This window comes from Mesoplodon densirostris, chromosome 7 (assembly GCF_025265405.1).
Source record: "Mesoplodon densirostris isolate mMesDen1 chromosome 7, mMesDen1 primary haplotype, whole genome shotgun sequence".
Lineage (NCBI taxonomy): Eukaryota > Metazoa > Chordata > Mammalia > Artiodactyla > Ziphiidae > Mesoplodon > Mesoplodon densirostris.
Window position 1 is genome coordinate 8,894,658 of NC_082667.1, and position 18,777 is coordinate 8,913,434.

Consider the following 18,777-nt stretch of genomic DNA (forward strand, 5'->3'; position numbering starts at 1 on the left):
GGCTGGGGTGGATGAGACACCCCCCCGGCCCACTCCCCGCGACAGCGCCCTCCTGTGCCAGGCCAGGACCACCCAGTAGCACAGGGCCTGGCGCACCAACCTTCTCCTGGGCTCTGGTGTGGAGGAGGGCAGGTGGTACCCGCGGGCAGCTGCAGACACCTCCAGGTTGCCTCTCACACCTTGGCTCATGGCTGCACCCCCCAATCCCATTCTGCCGGCGGCTCCAAGCCCTCTCACCTGGTCCCTTTCCTTCAGGGCCTCCTCCCTCCAACCTTGGGGTGGCCTACGCTGAGCACAGGGCAGCCCTTCCCTGCCAGCCTCTAGCAGACGTTCATCTTCTCAGAGCAGGGATCCCGAAGGCCCCAGGACAGGCTTCCATTTCACCTTGTCCACTTCTGCACAGGTAGGATCCAGGCAACGCAGAAACCGTGTGCATGCGCACGTAGCAGCAGGGCCCCTGCGGGTGCTGCTCTCCCACCCTGGGCAGGGATGGGATTCAGAGGGCCCGGGTCAGAGGGGGCTAAGCTGGGCTGCAGGCTTTGGAGCCAGGGCTCTGGCAGGAGATCATGCCGGGACATGCAGGGAAAGCTGGGGTCTGTGGCCCTGGACTTTGAGCATGAGATGACTGTGGCTGCTCCTCCCTTGGAGAAGGCAGGTCATCACCATTGGCCCTACCCCTGTCCTAAGACCCTCTTCCAGCCCTCCGCTGTGGGTGAGTCTCTGCTCCCACAGGGCGGACATTCCTTGATATTGACCTTCTCAACTCCAGTCCCTGTGTTTCTGGGCAGCCCCCTGCATGGGAGAGAAGGCAGGCTTCTCTCAGGAGAAAGCGCCCTTACTGGCCAGGCCCTGAGAGGGAAGACAGGACCTCAAGACCAGGCATGGATACCACCAGGACCAACGAGACAACCCACGACTGCATCGTGAAGGGTGACATCGACATCCACAAGGACGTGGACGTCAACGACGTGCCGTCCGGGGGCATGACCACGTGCCAGGGCACTGCAGGCGGATACAGATCCTGTCCTGGCGCCCAGCACCATGAAGTTCAAGTGTGAGCGGTCGCTGGCGGAGCAGGGAATCACCAAATGCCAGTTTCCTTCCTCGCCGCAGCCAAGTAACAAGGCGCCTGCACGGGGCTGTCCAGCCTCCCAGCCACCTCTGCAGCACCTCCCCTACAGTCCCAGACCCTTGACCTCGGGCGGTAGAGAAACGATCTCTGCTGCACTTGGAGAAGGAAAAGCAGAAAAAACGAGAATAAGCCTGCTGTGTTTGAACTGACCACTTTCAAAGCCTGGCAGTAGAAACGTCTGGTGGCCAGGTTTCTCACGCTGGGGAAACGCAGTCCCTTTCAGACCACCTCAGGCTCTGACCGAAACTGAGGCCCTCTCGTCCAGCAACTGTGCCTCTGGTTCCATCCGCCCACCGAAGGGGTGGCACTCCAGTCAGTGCCGCTTGAGTGACAAAGTCTGAGCTGCAGGTGGAGGGAGGGGTGGGAACAGCCACCTCAGAGGGCCAAAGAGGGAGCCCACCACGTGGGAAGGTGGTGTGGAGGGCGCAGACGGGGCCCGCAGCGGGGAAGGGGAAGGAAGGGCCCCCAATCCTTCCGCCTCTGGCTGTTCACCCTGCGGCAAGGGGGTGGTCATTCCAAGGAATTCCTGCCTGGAATTAAGACAGCCTTCAAGGAACAGAGAGCTCCGGGGTGGGGAGGGGGCGGAATTCCCTCACACGAGAAGTCTGTTGAATGATTCTGATTCAACAGCATTTGAAATGCTCTCTCCTTTCCCAAGGACTGGGAGGCCTTTCTTCACGCCTCCAAGGTAAGGCAGCTGCACAAACCATGCCCTGGCTGTGTCCCCACCCACGGGGCTGAGGCCACAACATGCTGGCACCCACGAGACAGTTGTTATCCCTACTCCTCTCTCCCCGGATCACTGCCCCACCAGAGCGCGCAGACTCAGTAGGGCTTGGGTCTCCATCCCGGCCGCCCTCTCTGCCTTCCGGCAGATGTGAGCACCAAGCAGGAGCACCAGGAGGCTGGCCCCTCCAGTGTCCACAGGAAGCACTCTGAGCCCTGGCTCCTGGCCCACTTCCTGCCTCTGCTCCCGGCTTCCCCAGGCCAGGCATGGGCCTGGGAGAGAAGTGCACAGCTCCATCTGTCACACTCGAGGGGCCAGAGCCTCCCCCAGCTCATAACTTTCCTGCCCTGTCAGGCCTGACGTGAGTTACCCTTCCTTTGAGCCTTCGTCTTTCGTGAGTGGAGGGAAGAGGGGGCTGAAGTCTTTTTAAGAGACACAGAATATCCTGAGTAACCCAATAAAGTAAAAGGGAGGAAAGAAACACCAACACTCTCGTCTGTGCAACTCCCACAAGTGTTCTGGAATTCACCTTTACCCACATATGTCCAGTGTCACGCCTGGCCTGGGACTCTCTCCAGCAGCAGAGCAGGTGCCCCTCAGGAGAAGACTTTTGACCTCTACCCAGGGCTTTTGGGAAGTGGCACAAACACATGCATTCGGTCTCAGTTCCCACGTCTGGCTCCTCGCTCCAGACACCCTGAGGTTTTCTCAGCCCAAAGCTTCCTTCACAGGAAGAGGTGTGGGGCGTCACAGCTACATGCCCCCCAAGGTCTAGGCCCAACGCTGGGATGGTCTGAGCCCACGCTGCCAACGGCACCCCAGCAGCAGGAAGCTGTCCCAGCAGCTGAACAAAGTGTCTTTTATTTGTGACATACAAATACAACCAATGCGAAAAGAGATCACTTTTTCCCTTTGATTCCAGTGATAACAAGTTGCTAAAGGAAAAAAAAAAAAAAATATATATATATATATATATATATCAAGGAGTTTACCTTCAAAGTTTCCTCTAAAAAAAAAAAAACAAAGAAAACACACCAGGAAGGGTTAAAAAGAACCATACACATGTCATATACACATCTGACATCAATGAAAATAACCTGAAATAGGGTGGATACAACTAAAAAACAAATCTCAAAATTAATATTTTAACATGTCCCAAACCAACCAAAAAGCCTGGTACAAAAGGCCTGCTATGTTTCTTAGAACCAAGACCTTGGGGAAATGAAGAGACCGGTGGTTGAGAACTGACAGGGTGACCCGCGGGTCTCAGGCAGCGCCTCCCCACCCAGCCCGAGCCCCCAGCAGCCCTTGGGAAGTGGCACAGGCGGCTGGACAAGCAGGGCCCAACACCAAGTGCCCATCTACCAATGGGGCTCGGTGCCAGGTGTCCAATGAGGGGAGACACGCACGCTTAACTCCCTTTATGTGGGATTTACGCTGGGGTCCTCTTGGTCCCCTTGAGTGGGAGGTATCAGAAATCCATGATCTAAGACAATAAATATTTATCATTCTCTGTCCTGTGACAGAAAGCAGGGATCACAGGAGAAGCTCTTCCTAAATATGATTCTGTCATTCCATGATTCTTGGAAGGAGCCCTCCAATGCCCTTCCAGCAATGAAAACTCTCCCCCTTGGGTAAAATCTCCTGGGAGTCAGCAGGGTAGGGGCAAAGGTGGGCTTATTCCAGTGTAAAGCTGCAAGGCCCTCTCCAAGGGAGTGCCACGTCCACTGCTGGCAGGTCAAGAGCAACACGGAGCGCTCAGCAGAGAGGCTGTGCGCACAGGCGGGACCCTGGGCGAGAGGCGAGAACGGCCCCGGGGAGATCGGGGAGATGGCCGGCACAGGCAGCCCGAGTCAGGGCAGAGGGTGGGGCGTGAGCAGACCGAGGTCGGAAGGACGGACAGACCTCCTCCGGAACAACCTCGCAAAGGCAGAACCTTTTTTTTTTTTTTTTTTTTTTTTTTTGCTGTACGCGGGCCTCTCACTGCTGTGGCCTCTCCCGTTGCGGAGCACAGGCTCCGGACACACAGGCTCCGCGGCCATGGCTCGCGGGCCCAGCCGCTCCGCGGCATGTGGGATCTTCCGGGATAGGGGCACGAACCCGTGTCCCCTGCATCGGCAGGCGGACTCTCAACCACTGCGCCACCAGGGAAGCCCCAAAGGCAGAACCTTTGAGACGCTCCCTAAGGCAGAGCTCAAGGTTGTCCAAGGGGAGGCGGTAGGTGCTTCTTCCTGGATAAGGATTTGGTCATTTTCTTCCCTGGAAGGGGATAACGGTCTGGGGATGAGGGCAAGTCTGAGCTCTGACCCTGCGCCCTCTCTATCCCAGGAGGGGAGAGGAAGCTTCTCCCGCCCCCCGCCCGCCCGCCGCAGGGGACACCAGAGAGAAGAGCAGTGTCCGGCCAGGCTGGGGGGTGCAGGAAGGGGCTGCTGCTGGCTGGGGGCTCTCCAAAGGGGGCAGTGGCGGTGGGGGGTGCCCACCCTCAGAGAACTAACAGCACCAAGATATGAGAGGAAACGGCACTAAATAGGGCAGGAGCCAGGGGTCCTCGGGGGAGACAAGGGGCTCCTGAGGCTATTCCCCCTTGAGAGTAAGAACAGGGGTATCGAGTGGGGTGAGAGGTGACGGAGAAGAGCAGGCAGGGCTCCAGCTCTTTTCTGTGAGTAAAAATCTCGAGTCACTGCCATGAGATCAAGAGGTTAAGCTCAGGGTGCAGCCGGGTCCCAAAGCCCAGAGAAGCCCCAGTCCCCACGGCAGGCCCCATTCACACCTGCTCCTGGTCCTCTCGGCCCCTCGCTGACAGCAATGGGGAGAGGGGGCAGCCTTTCTCCTAGAGTCGGCTGGCCCCCTGGGACGACTCCACTCTAACTGGATCCGCGAAGGCACAGCCAGAAAGAGCTCCCTCGATTCCCTGTGTCATGGCACAACACACCTTCCTGAGGTCTCCACTGGAGCGTCCCATCCACGAAACAGGAGTCTCTCTACGCCCAGATCTTACACTGAGCCCATTCCTCTTTGGGAACCAGCCAGACCCTGACCCAGGGCTCCAGGACTTTCATGAAGGTGGGAATAAACACTCCATTTGTCCAGCAGTGTCTGTGGCGGGGAGGGGGACTTGTCAGGAATCCAGCTGTAGGGAAGTCAGAGAACCCACGCTCAGGGCCGAGAGCTGAGTGAGAAGGCAGCCACTGTGAGAGGATGCGCCTCGTGCCCCGGCCTCCGCCGGCTCTTCCGGCAGCCTCCTCTCCTCTCTGCTCCCTCCGGCACCCTGCTCTTCTAGGAGAGAGCAGGAGGGGCGGTGCGGACCACTCCTCCCCAGGGTTGGGGCTGAGGAGGCCACAGCTCTGAGGGCACCTGGCAAGCGGCTTGAAACCGGGGAGAGAACAGGCCTTGGAGAGAGCTTGGGAGTTCAGTGGCAGCAGCCACCACAGTGCCCGCCCGAATGGGAGTGCTGGCTGTCCCCAAACTTGGTCCTCCGGCTCAGGATCTCATAGGAGCAGTCCTCCCCACAGCAACCCGACATGCTTGGGGAAGAGTCGTCGATTTCAAATCTGCAGGCAGGCAGGAGGAAAGGGTTGGCTGTGGGCAGCTGATCGCCTTCCTCCCCAGGAGTCAGGGCTCAGGAGCAGGGCAGGGGACCAAGCCACAGGCGCTCCCACACCATCTCCCCAGTTGCCAACCCCAAGGACCTCAGAACTGAGAGCTCAGTGTCAGGACGAATGGGGCCAGGATGGGGGAAAGGACACTGGGGCAGGCAGCTGCTACCACCCAGAGGGTCCCACGCCGGGGCCCAGCTCCTTACTGCAGCGCTTCTCTGAAGAACTGGTAGGCACCATGATTGTGCTTAAATACCGTTAACATAACTTTCTTCATCTGTGTGCTGAGAAGGAAGCAGAGAGAACCTTCCAGAAAGAGAAACAGGTGCTAAATCCCGCTTGCTCTCTCGTGTCTCTGCCTGCTGTCTCCTGTTTGCTCCTAAGAAGTATTCCTGAGGCCCGACTCTAACCTGTCTTGGGCACCCACAGCACTGGGTGCCGCCCTCTGTGACAGGGCTGATCAGGCCCCCACCTGACTGGCTTCTCCTCCAGGTCCTCTCCGCACCCCATTACGCAGGCGCGGAACAGGCGCTCAGAGGTGTTTGCCTCCTAGAGCCCAGTGTACAAAACCTGGAGTCATGGCAGGGCAGGGAGAAGCTTACTGAGAGGGTTCTAGACACCTATCTTCCAGAACAGTCCCATGAGCCCTGTCCCCACGGGGACGCCCCAGAGGCAGCTCCCTCCAACGGAGCGGTGCACGGACGGCCCTCACCTGTTGGCCACGAGCTGCAGGATCTGTATGAGGAACTTCCCCAGGCCTTTCCGCCGCACCTTGCTCTCCAGCTGCACTTCGTAGCTGGGGGAGGAAAGCAGGGTGAGTGTGGAGCGGCCGCAAGGCCTGCCACAGACCCTGATGGGCGTGCTGGGTTTTGCCACTGGCTGGGGTGCCTCCTCCCCTCGCGCCCACCCCCAGGCCAGGGCCCCTACCAGTACAGGACTTCATCCCCGCACTCCACGTCAAACCGGAAGTGAGAAAAGGCTACGGGAACCGAACTGTTTTCCCAAGCGATGAGGTACCAGGCTCGGTCATCTGTCATTTCCTCGCGTTTCTCTCTGTCCTTCCAGCCCCACTCGCTCTGCTCATACCTGGGAGATGGGGGTGGGGGTGGGGGTGGGGGGCAGTCAGGACAGGGACTCTGGAGCGGAGGGCCAGGCTCCCTGCCCGGGAGGACGTGCTTACATGGTCTGCATATTGGTCTTGGTCAGGTCGAAGGCCCAGTCCACGGTGGCCGGCTCCAGGCCAGACACTCGCTTACATTCAATGGACACATTTAACCTGAGAAGAGGAAAAGGAGGCGTCTGGAGCCGGCTACAGGCCCGGCACCACCCGCTGCCCTGACAGCCTGACAACGAGGCCCGCCTGGTCTCAGTTAATCTACAGAGAAAAGCCGAGCCCGGACGTGACTACAGAAGGTGCCTGTGAAGGAACTAGGCCGTTCAAGCCGAGATTAACAACTGTCATCACCAGCCCACCACCCTGACCACAAGCCCCGTCTCCTGCCTTCCCTGCACAGCCCGTATCAGACTCAGCACTTTGTAAACTTCTGTCCCTCTCTGCTAGCTCTTAGCTCTCTCCGCCCTCTCTTCTGTACTTTGTTATAAACACCGGAGTCCTCTCTGTTCCCTCAATTCCTGCCCTTAGGCGTTTTTCCAGTGGCTTTCTTTTGGAATCAAGTCTTCACTGGGCTCCCAGGGGACCTCTTCCTTCTTATCTACCCATCTTGCCTGCAAAAGCAGCTGGATGACCTCAGGCCCTTCAAGAAGACTATGGCCCACATCCCCCTGAGGAGTCCTGCCCACTGCTTCCTCTGAGGACACAGTGGGTGCTCTCAGCTGATCAAACAGGGTAGATGGGGACTCACCCCATGCTCTGTTTTCCTCAACTAACGAATGATATAGGTGTTAAGGTATCAACCCTTTTTTTTTTTTTGGCTGCGCCACGTGGCTTGCAGGATCCTAGCTCCCTGACCAGGGACCGAACCTGAGCTGCGGCAGTGAAAGTGCCAAGTCTCAACCACCGGACCGCCAGGGAGCTCCCTCAATCTGCTATTTAGGTCTAAATGAATTAAAGAAATTACAGTTAAACTCCTTGGCCAAACTGTGAAATCATATTCTCCAGGTAGTGCCACATTCTGAAAGGACCGACTCGACTCCTCAGAGGACATCATCGCTGGAATCCATGGTCACCTCTGCTGTCTGGTATGTCATATGAGCTGCACATGTGTGTGGCCTTGTGAATTCAGAACTTCCTGGCTCTGAACAGCCTTCCTTTCTTTCCAAGAACTGACCATGTAGTGGTCAGAAATGCCCACACACAGCGCTGCAACTGTCTTAGCTATAAATTTTCTCAAGGCTGGTTTGCAAGTATAAATTCTCCACTAATCTGAGTTCCTTAAGTACATGAAAGTAGGATCACAGCCACACAAATCACACACAATTCCAGGCACCAAATGAGCCCAGAGTCAGCTGGCAATGCCTGCTTCAGAGCTGGTCCACATTTCTGGAAGTCAGTGGGAATGTGGGTTAGGGAACATTGAGAGAGATCACAGCAAGGAATCTCTAAACTGTGTCAAAGGGCTTCCCAGAGGTTGAATGATGACAAAGCTTCTAGAGGAACCATAATGCATCTGATCACAGACAGAAAGAATAAATTAATATGATACTATGAAATTCAGACACAGCTATGAAAGGCAAATGTAGTATCACCTACTATAGTCTTTCCTTCATAATTCATGCGTTTACATTTGTCTTATCTTGTTCATTAAAATACTCACACCAGCTGCAACTTACAGAGCTGGATATAGTTTCTGTCCTCCTTAAAACAACCCTGCAAGTTTGCCATCATCGTTCCATTTAACAGATAAAAAATGAGGCTTGAAGAATATGTTGACTTAACCAAATACAGTTAATAAGAGGCACTGTTATGATTCAGACCCATATAGCAATGATTCTGTAAAATCACAGCCCCTGTTTTTCCCTCAGCCAACAGCATCTCGGGTAAGACAGATAATGCTACCTATTTTACAAACCAAAGGAACAGAAAGTGGAAGGGGGCTTTAGTCTAGATTCTGCAGTGAACTGGATTAGTAAAAAGAACAGTAGAAATAACAACTAACGCTGACCTAGCCTTTCGTATGTTCCAGGCACTAACACTTTACATCTACTCCTCCTGACAACTCTATGAGGAAGGTACCCATTTCTGATTCGAAAACTGAGACACAGAGAAGTTAAGTAATTTGTCCAGGGTCACAAAGCCAGTAAGTGGCTTTTAACAGTTATACTATAGACCCAGGGAAAGAACGCTGGACTGGGAATTAAAAGCTCCCCCCACCCGCCGCGGCCAGGGAGAAACTCCATAAGCTCAGACATCTCATTCAGCTTCTCGGAGCTTCGGTTTCCCTCTGCATAAAATGAGGGAGTCGGCCTAGATGATTTTTCAAGTTTGTTTCAGCTCTATGGTTCTTCGTCGGAGAGAATAACAAGTCCCACAGAGACATCAGTCTGAGATTAGGCAATCTTTGCACATTTGCAGATTCCTTTGTCTCCCTAACTGGGGGATTTTATACCAACAGGGTACTAGCCATCTTTTCTGCTTTTTCATTAATGAAGAATGAAACAATTTGGGTCTGAGGAAGCCTACTCTGGAAAGGTGAATTCCTGAAGAGACTCAAGGAGACAAGTTAGGAATGCTGAACACTCACCCATTCCGATCATATTTCTTGAACACTGGGAAAGCCTCTAATGGGTCTCCAAGCTGTGGAGGGAAAGAAAAGAGGAGTAGCACAAACACTCACCTAGCAGAGTCACAGGCTCCACCCTGAAGTACCACGCTGTGTGGACCCAAGTGGAGGCTCAGCTCCCAGGGCCAGGAGCCGCCCTTATATACAGACCCTCCATCTGCCTTAGCTCTGAAATCAAATGTAGAAGGGAGGCTCTGAGAAGAAGGCCCAACAGGGTTTTAGCTTCATTTGACGGGGTAAGAAGAGACTTTACTGCCTAATTCTAATACCGGCCTCTGGGCATAAAACCTACTCAGCACCCACCTGACCCAAGAGAGAAGACAGGTCCCTTGCTCCACTCATGTAATTGTTTTTTTAAATGATACATTTTCTTCTGATTTTAGTTTTGGCTACATGCGATAAGATTTTTTTTTTTAATTAATTTATTTATTTTTGGCTGCATTGGGTCTTTGTTGCTGCACGCAGGCTTTCTCTAGCTGCGGCGAGCTGGGGCCACTCTTCGTTGCGGTGTGTGGGCTTCTCATTGCGGTGGCTTCTCTTGTTGCGGAGCACGGGCTCTAGGGTGCGCGGGCTCCAGTAGTTGTGGCTCACGACTCTAGAGCGCAGGCTCAGTAGTTGTGGCGCACGGGCTTAGTTGCTCTGCGGCATGTGGGATCTTCCCAGACCAGGGCTCGAACCCGTGCCCCCTGCCCTGGCAGACGGATTCTTAACCACTGTGCCACTAGGGAAGCCCCACTCACATACTTTTGAGAGGCCCCCAACTAACCTCCCCTGGTCAAAACCCAAAATGAAAAATCATGTCCCTGCGCCACAGCCTTTTAAGTGTGAATGTTTACTGAGTGGACTAAAAGAATAACAAAAACTGGGACATGAACCGGGGCAGGAAGGGTGACTAGAATAGAATCTCTCTGGTTCCACTGGAAAGCTGAGCCACGCCCAGTCAGGCCCACCGGGTGCTCAGAATCTCAGCTACTCCTCCCCCGACTGCAGCCCCTCGAAACCAGGCTGCTGCGTCCCTGGCACAACCTGTGGTACCTCATGGGCAAGCAATAAATGTCTGAAGGAAAGAATAAGAAAACTATACCACATTTTACCAGGGGCGTTTCCTCACCAAAACCCTAGGAAAAATTTCTGCAGACCCTCTTCTAGTGTTAAGGAAGGAGACCCACAGAGAGAAGACGCCACTTCCACTTCAATCCACACTTCCCTGCACGCCTGGGCCAATCACTGGCCCTCCTCGCAGCTCCCTGCCAGCCAGGCTGGTTTTCCCCGGCAGCGAGGAGGCAGCAGAGGCATGGACGCGTAGTAACACAATTCTGCCACAGGGTGGCGCCAAAAGAAATCAAATTAAAAACCAAGTTGCAGTTCCAGGAGGAAGGGACTAGGACGGAGGGGAGAGTCACCCTGTTGGCGGCGTCCACTTTGGCACAGACAGCATCCATGGCTGCTCGCTCCTCCAACCGCTTCTGTTTCTTCTCCTTTGCTTTGCTCGACTTCCTCTGCAACAGGGAAAAGCAAAGTGGGCTGGAAGGCTGTGACCAACCAAAGACTTGACTTTGACTTTCCCTTTGGAGACCCTAAGGGTCAGTCCCCAATCCCCAGCAGAAACTCCGGATCCTGGCTGCCGGATCCTGCTTGGTAGGGTAGGAAAGACCCAAGCGCGTCCCAGTCATGAGACCCTGGGACTGTCACTAGACTGCTCAGCTTCCCTCTCAGGAAGGGTACTGACCCTTGGGACCACTGGGTCACTGTGAGGACCCAGTGAGAGCACGTGACAACGCCTGAAGCAGAGCCTGGCCCCCCAGCAGCGGCCTAATACATATTCACTCATTCATTCCCTCCTAAGGTAGGAACAAGTAATTTTAGACACATTCAGGGCAGGTTTCAGGGAGGTGATGGCATCTGAGGTAACGGCTGACAGCTGTTTCTAAGTATAAATTCGTTCAGTAAAGCCTGTTCAGTGTCTTCTGGATTCAGAAAACAAAGATCTGGTCTGGGGCAGCCTCTTTGGGAGCTGAGTCTCCTTTCTAAGTTAGGGCTGGGCACTCTGGCTTAAGGCGACGGAGCTGTTCCCAGAAACGGCTGCTCAGCCAAGGCCAATGAGTGGCAGACACACGGAGCACCTAGGAGTGACAGGGCAGAGTGAAGGGCCCCAAGGGGTTCACCTGGGGACAGAGGCCATACTGACACGTGGCCAGCAAAGCCAAGTTGCAGGACACATAGGCAGCAGAGGAGGAGCAAAGGGAGGCTGTCCTTACACAGAGAAGCAAACTGCAAACCGCCCATAACTCCAAACGGAGCAGACCCTGTTTGGAGGCTCACGTGAGGTTTTCTCAAATCTAAATGGACCCTCTCACCCTCTTGTAAAGACTGGTAACACAGGGAAAAGAGCCCAAGCTCTGGGGTCCAACAGACCTTGTCCAAAGCCTCCTCCTGCCCTTTACTCCCTTCGGGTCTTAGGACAAGACACAACCATTCTTTGAGCCTCCTTCCCTCATCTGAGGAGCAGGGCCCTTAAAACCTCCTTTGAAGTATTAAGCCCATGAGGGTTACTATGGCCTGTGCTCAATAAGTGACACTTCATTCTCACTCCCAAGGAGGAACAGAGCAGCACAGGCATCCGGAGGTGCCTGCCCACCCAGCCCGAGTCCTGAAGGTACCCCAAAGGCACTGGGGAGGTGGCTCTGCTTTTTACCAACCGCACTGCCTCTTCCGCCCCCACCCCTCACTTCCCAGACCTCACCGGAGAGAGGTTTTGCCACCTCCGATCCCACAGGAGCCCTGACACTGATTGGCCCAGGAAACGGTGAGTTGAATACCCAGCTGCTGGATAAATTCTACCCTCGGTTCCTCAAGGAATGACACTGCTTAACTCCTATTTCAAGCAACCAGAAGGCAAGAGCTCGATACCAGGAACTCACAGGGATGGCTCTTCTAGGCATAGACTCGCCCAGCACCAGCTGTTTACTATCTGCAGGCTGAGCGCTGTGTAGAAAGCCGAGAACTAGCGCCCATTTCTTACCTCCCTAGAGGAACAAACAGAAGAGAATAGGCTGTCTTCATAACACTGGGATCTCGCGACAGAACTAGCCCCTCTCCACCACAAAGAGGTTTTACATCATCCAGCCTTTTTCCTCTGGGAATCTGGGTTTCAAGACAACACTGAGAGATACACTCATCTTGCAAAACACCTTCACCAACATTATCTGGTTTAATTCTCAGGGCAGAAACCATCACCTCCCTTTACACAAGAAACTGAGGCTCAAAGGGCTGGCGCGACTTGTTCGAAGTTCCCCAGAGAGTAAGTGGCAGAGGGGAGACTCAACCCCAGCGCTGGGTGCAGATTCAGTGTTTGTCCCACCAGCCACTCTGCCTCCCTCCGGGAGAGCCTACACCAGCGTCCAAGGCCTTCTCAGCTTCGCCAAGGTAAGCAAAGACAAGACCTCAGGAGCCTCAAGGCAGCCACTTGGTGATTCACCTCTCCTTACCCTTCTGGCTCAGTAACAGCCAACGTGACACGCCTGCATAGCGCCACCCCCAGACCCTACGTCCACAATGAGGTAGGGGTAAGGGACAGGGAAACTTGAAACGGAAGGTCGCCAGGGCTGTGCAATGGGGCAGAAAGAATATGAGCTTTGGCATCAAACAGGCCAGGCCACTGTTCCTCCTGCCACCCCCCGTGTGTGAAAGGAACTCCACCTCCAGGAAAATGGGAACACAACTGCTGGCCTCACAGAACAGCCAAGGACAGGTCAGAAGCCAGCACACAATCCCAGTCGGTGCCAGCTGCCTGCCTCCTCCCTGCACGTTAGCTCTATGGCGCAGAGCTGAGGGATCAGAGGTGCTGGAAGGAAAGAGTAACTCCCAGGACCCAGAAAGCACTGAAGTGTAGGTTCCCTCCATAGCCTCTCATTTCTAAGCACCAGAAGTCATTCCTAAGCACAAGCAGCAGGAGGGCCAAGCCCGGGCCTCCAGGAGATTCATGGGCTCATTCATGCAGGGGAACAGGTGAGTCAGGCAACTCTCAGTGACGCTTGGGGCCGCCATGGCCAGAGACTGCGATAATGAAAGAGCCCCTTAAGCGCTTCACTGCCTGCACACGGGGTATGAGGCAGGCTGCAGCAGGCGGGGCCAGACAGGCAGGGGCCCTCCCTCAAACCCAGCACACGCTAGGAAAAGCAGTCTCCTACTGTTCCAATTAGCTTTGTCCTGCCTTGCGGAGGTAAGACTATCCTGCAGGGACACAGGAAAATTCTCCTAATTAAAATGGGAAATAAGCACAGTGAACAGTAAAGCTCATTGTGGTTAAGTGTCTTTCCCAAGGGAGCTTTATATAATAAAGAGTGTGGGATTCTGAGTCAGGAAACCCACATTTGATTCTCAGCTCTTCCACTTAATAGCTGTGTGACTTTGAGCAAGTTATTTACTCTCTCCAACAAGTTACTCAGTTTCTCTGAACCTTAATTTCCCCATCCATAAAATGGGGCTAACAATGCCTATACCTCACAAGACTGTTGTAAGGACAAAATGATACAATGTACTAGATATAAAAATTCCTTACTGTAAGGACTTCTGTTTACAAGGACCTACTAACGATAAACACTCTGCTAGTGCTTTAATAAAGATGATTTATTTTAATCTTTGCAATAACTCAGCAAGGAATGCCTGCCTACTTCTTTGATGAGGAAACAGGCCCAGAGAGATTAGATAACGTTCAGGGTCACAGAGCCCGTGAACAGGATTCTCAAAGAGGTCTTCTGGCCACCCTCTCCCTCCACTTCCACCAGCCTGTACACTCCATGAGGTAGAGGAGAGGTCACATCTGCTTTATTTGCCGATGTACACCCAGTGCTCAGCAAACAGCAGGTACGCAGTTCATACCTGTTGAATGAATCCTCCAAGATTCAAATCCAGGTCTGAACCCCAAAGTCCATGCTCCTTCCACTACATCAGTTAAATGTGTATGACACTTGTTGTTACAAAGTGTGACATAAATGTTGTTTTCACACGCAGCTGTCAAACTCCTCCCCTTGCTATTCCTATCAAGGTAGTATCTCTCTCTTTTTTTTTTTTTTGGCCGCACCTCATAGCTTGTGGAATCTTAGTTCCCCGACCAGGGATTGAACCCGCACCATCAGCAGTGAGAGCGTGGAGTCCTAACCACTGGACCGCCAGGGAATTCCCTCAAAGGAGTATCTCTTTGACTGCTAGTCATAACAGTAGTTCCATGACTGCTAGGAGTCACACATAGAAATTAAAAAATAAAAAACGCCCAGATGGGGGCAGGAGGCACCTTTCAGAAAAAGGATTTGGCAACCCTTAGGTTTTCAGTATCAATGCCTCCATCCCACAAAGAATCCAGAATCCAGGGGAAAAACCCTCAGTTTCTGGCAAAGGGAGACAGAGCTCTAAATTCTAATTCCTAAAACACGTGTGGCAGCAAGGGTGAAAGAACTGTGAACAGTGCTCCAGCTGATGCCGCTCTCTCCAGCCCGCGGTCAGGCTGTCAAATGGAGCAAGGCCCTCTTCTGGAGGGTAATCATTAGGAACCATGACGCTCCTGACACTGAGGTGGGGAGACCACGGCCCCCACCCATAAGGAATGAGTATGATGAGAGGGTTCCAGCTCTGCTTCAGGGAGGAAAGGTCAACTTCTCTTTTGCAGAGACTAGGTAGGGGCTGTTCTGAGAAACCCATCTGTGAAGTATGAGTAATAAGATCAGGGCCCTTAAGGGAGCAGCAAGGATCGCAGGATCTCTGAGGCCTGCTATTTCAACTCAACCAATGAGGAAGTGTTGAATGAGAATGGCATGTTATGCTTCTTGTGTTCTGCTCAGTCTGGAGTGGCTGATGCTGGGTAGACGTTTACCAAGTAATACCAGGGACTCAATATTTTATTTAGTTTCAACAAGACCTGGGGTCTGGGACCTTTCACTAAAATCTAGGTTAAATATGCCTAAGGTTTCCAGACTTGATTTTCTATACATGAAGTACACAGTATCCAAAAGTCCTTGCTGAAACATGATGAATGTGTTTTGACATGGATTACATAAAGTGCTTTGACATGGATAAGACAACTATTTTTGTCTAACAAGTTGATTTATTCAGTCAATAACTATTTGAGTGGAGAGGAAAAAAATCTAGATTAATAATAGTAGGGGCAAACCCAATGAGTTAAAAATAGCACAAATCTATTTTAGATGACTAAAGGCTGAGAATACAGGCAAAAATAACAGCCACTATTTAAGAGGCACCTATGTAGCTATTTACATCCACTATCTGATTTTATCCTCACATCTGTCCTAAAGGGGAGGTATCATCATTCTCATTACATCGATGAGGAAATTCAAATCCACAAAGGCCAAGTCACTGGCACAATATCATGCCGCTAGCCAGGGAAGGTGGGGCTGGAACTGAGGTCTCTCTGGCTCCAAAGTCAGGACTCCCTAAAGGTGGTGGAAATTTCATGTAAAAACTAAGATACAGGGCTTCCCTGGTGGTGCAGTGGTTGAGAGTCCGCCTGCCGATGCAGGGGACACGGGTTCGTGCCCCGGTCCGGGAAGATCCCACATGCCGCGGAGCGGCTGGGCCCGTGAGCCATGGCCGCTAAGCCTGCGCGTCCGGAGCCTGTGCTCCGCAACGGGAGAGGCCACAACAGTGAGAGGCCCGCGTACCGAAAAAAAAAAAAAAAAAAAAAAAACCGAAGATACATGGTACCAGGGAGGGCCAGTTACATTTTTAGGAGAGTGACTGGTGCTACTCTAATTGGGACTTAGGAAGGTGATCTCACTGAAACATGCGAATAACTTCTGCTCGACCCTCTATCAGCACATGCCAAGAAGGGCATAAAACGCACCTCCAGGCTGCCTTGTGCAAAACAGGTGGTCACTATCCATCCCCGGCTGGGGCCGTCACCAGTACTCCTCCATCGTCCCCCTGCTCACCTTCTGCACAGCTTCCCCACCCAAAGCCACCTAAAGTAGGAAGACTACTAACAACCCAAGTAATAAGACCCACTTCGGTGCATCTGGGAGGCCTTGAAGGCAGGCCTCTGTAGAAAAGGAAGAGAATGTTTTTGGAGCAGAAGGAACCTGGTGGAAAGATTTCGAAAGAAACTGGGGAAATCAGCTTCGCTGAGAAGCCGAGTAGCGGGAAGCAGGCGGCCGGGGATTCGAGAGCCCTGCGTCGGGGTTTGGCGCCCAGTCACTGCCCGTGTGACCTTGGCTGGGTGCCTTCTTTTCTCTGGGCCTCGGTTCCCTCCAACCCAGTGTAGGCCTAGGATATGGGAAGCCGCGAAGCCGGTGACAGCGGGGTGATGGGTGACCCCTGGGGGCGGGGGGGATACCCAGGGACCGCGCGGGGGTAGAGGGGAGGCCAAGAAGATAACACGTCCTAGAGGGAAGGCAAGGGCGGGCACGACGCGAGAGGAGGGGGGCACCAGAGGGGGTGGGGCCCGGAGACGGGGCTCCCTAGGAGATTCCCGGGCTGGGCCGGGCGTCGGGACACTAGACTGGGGGAGTCGAGTCATGTGGGGGCTGGGGGTCACGTGAGGCCGGAGGGGTTCGGGGTCACGTGAGAGGGGGTTCAAGGAACAATGGGGGCGCAGGGGACAGGGTAAGCGGGGGGCCCTCCCGGCCCTCGCGTCTCCTCTCCCTCCCTCACTCACCCCCATGGCGGCAACGGCGGCGGAGGCCCTCAGCTCCTCCTTCTCACACTTGCCAGCAGGGAGGCGGCAACGGCGGCAACGGCTGCGGCAGCGATACCAGAGCGGCGGCGGTCCCCGCACGGCGCATGCGCCTCGCGGGCTCCCCCTCGAGCACTGGCGGGCACCGCGCCGGCGCAGAGCCCGGGGAGGGGACGGGGAGTGGGGGGAGGGAAGGCGCGCAGGTGGAGAGCCGGGGAGGCGGGCGGAGGGTCTCGCACCCGAAAGAGGCGGGAGGCGAGGAGCAGCGTCGCTCTAGGAATGACGTAGCCCGGGCCCGCCCCCTCCTCGGTTGGCTGTGTCTGTAGCTATGGCAACGGCCGCGCCGCCCCGAGAGAAGTGCGCCGTTGGGCAGCTGGGTGGGTGGCAGCGCCGCCTCTACGCTCTGTTCCGCTTCTTCCCCGCCCGCCTGGGTCAGCCTGCGCAGCAGCCACCTTCCCAGACAACCAAACGCGTCACGACCTCTGAAATACCAGTCCCTCCTACAACCCTCTGGCCCAGGGGAAGTCTTTGGAAAATTCCCACCTTCTAGATCGTGAACTCTTGAAATTCCTTTTCTAACCAGAGTCATTCATCCTTCTTCTAACCATTCATTCACCCTCCATTCATTCGCTCTCTCAAACACGGACTAGCACTGACACCTACGCTGTGCAGAGCCCAGGGGGCACAGAAAGGAGCAACATGCCATCCCAGTCCAAACCTTACTGTTTAGAGGTGAGACAAGCATGTAACAACTGTTTACTGGAGAGTGGAAGGTGCTGTGAAAATGAGACATTAGGCGTCCTGAACAATATTAACTTCAGTCTATCCCAGCAGAGCAGTGTGACCCCCACTTGACCCGCATCAGAATCACCTGGGGAGCCTGTGCACTGTGCACACCCCGGGACCTCCCCTAGAATCTCCAGGGGTGGAGCCAGAGTCTTCTCTTCTAGGACTTCCCAGATAGGGTCGTACTCATGAAAATCGGAAAACCGCTGCCCAAGACAAGCTTCACAGGCTTTGTCAAGTTTTGCTCATTATCCCATCATCAGTGTTCAGCACAGGGGTGGCCCCCAAACAGCCACTCAAGCAACAGTGGCACTAACCATATGCTAGGCGCTGTTGCAGGCAGCAAAGAAAATACCAAACAGAAAAGGCACTGCCGTCACAGAACTTGTATTCTAGAAGGAAGAGGCAGATAATAAACTAAATGAATGAACCGGTAAAATACGTAACACGTTAGATGATATAGGTTCTATGGAGGAAATAAAGCAGGGAAGGCAGATGGGGAAAGTCAGGTTTATAGTTTTAAACTAAGATGTTCAGGGAAGGCAAACAAAAGGTGACATTTGAGTCAAGATCTGAAGGAGGTGAGGCTACCTGGGGGAAGGGCACTGCAGGCTGGGGGTACAGCTAGTGCAATACTCCCCAGCAGGTGCATGATTGGAATGTTTGAAGAACTACATGTAGCACAATGTGGCTGAAGCAGCGTGGGCCGGTGGGAGAAGAGTGGGAGGTGAAATCAGACAAGTCAGGAGAGAATCATTTAGGGCTTGTATGTTTTAAAAGACTTTGGCCAGGGCACTTCCCTGGTGGCGCAGTGGTTAAGAATCTACCTGCCAATGCAGGGGACACGGGTTCAAGCCCTGGTCGGGGAAGATCCCACATGCCACAGAGCAACTAAGCCCGCGTGCCACAAATACTGAAGCCCACATGTCACAACTACTGAAGCCCGCATGCCTAGAGCCCGTGCTCCGCAACAAGAGAAGCCACCGCAATGAGAAGCCTGCGCACTGCAACGAAGACCCAACACAGCCTAAATAAATAAATAAATAAATATATTTAAAAAAAAATAAAGACTTTGGCCAGGACTAGAGCAAGCTGGGATGCCATTAGAGAGT

At 53.9% G+C, this 18,777-nt stretch overlaps 1 protein-coding gene across 1 annotated transcript; it reads right to left on the minus strand.

Moving 5' to 3' along the window:
- Window positions 1–2,736: 2,736 nt before the first annotated feature.
- On the minus strand, window positions 2,737–17,107 carry NAA40 (N-alpha-acetyltransferase 40, NatD catalytic subunit). Its single transcript, XM_060105050.1, has 8 exons — window positions 16,862–17,107; window positions 10,599–10,694; window positions 9,157–9,209; window positions 6,636–6,731; window positions 6,383–6,541; window positions 6,168–6,251; window positions 5,662–5,739; window positions 2,737–5,410 (listed from the first exon to the last, which is right to left on the minus strand). Exons 1-8 carry the CDS (start codon window positions 16,865–16,867, stop codon window positions 5,269–5,271), a joined length of 714 nt encoding a protein of 237 aa, XP_059961033.1. The 5' UTR covers window positions 16,868–17,107; the 3' UTR covers window positions 2,737–5,268.
- Between the last annotated feature and the right edge of the window lie 1,670 nt (window positions 17,108–18,777).

Excerpts from the sequence above, each read along its gene's own strand:
- NAA40 (XM_060105050.1), bottom strand. Across the intron at positions 6,252-6,382 it reads GGGGATGAAGTCCTGTACTG|CTACGAAGTGCAGCTGGAGA; the intron begins GTAGGGGCCCTG and ends TTCCTCCCCCAG. Across the intron at positions 5,411-5,661 it reads TTCTTCAGAGAAGCGCTGCA|ATTTGAAATCGACGACTCTT; the intron begins GTAAGGAGCTGG and ends GCCTGCCTGCAG.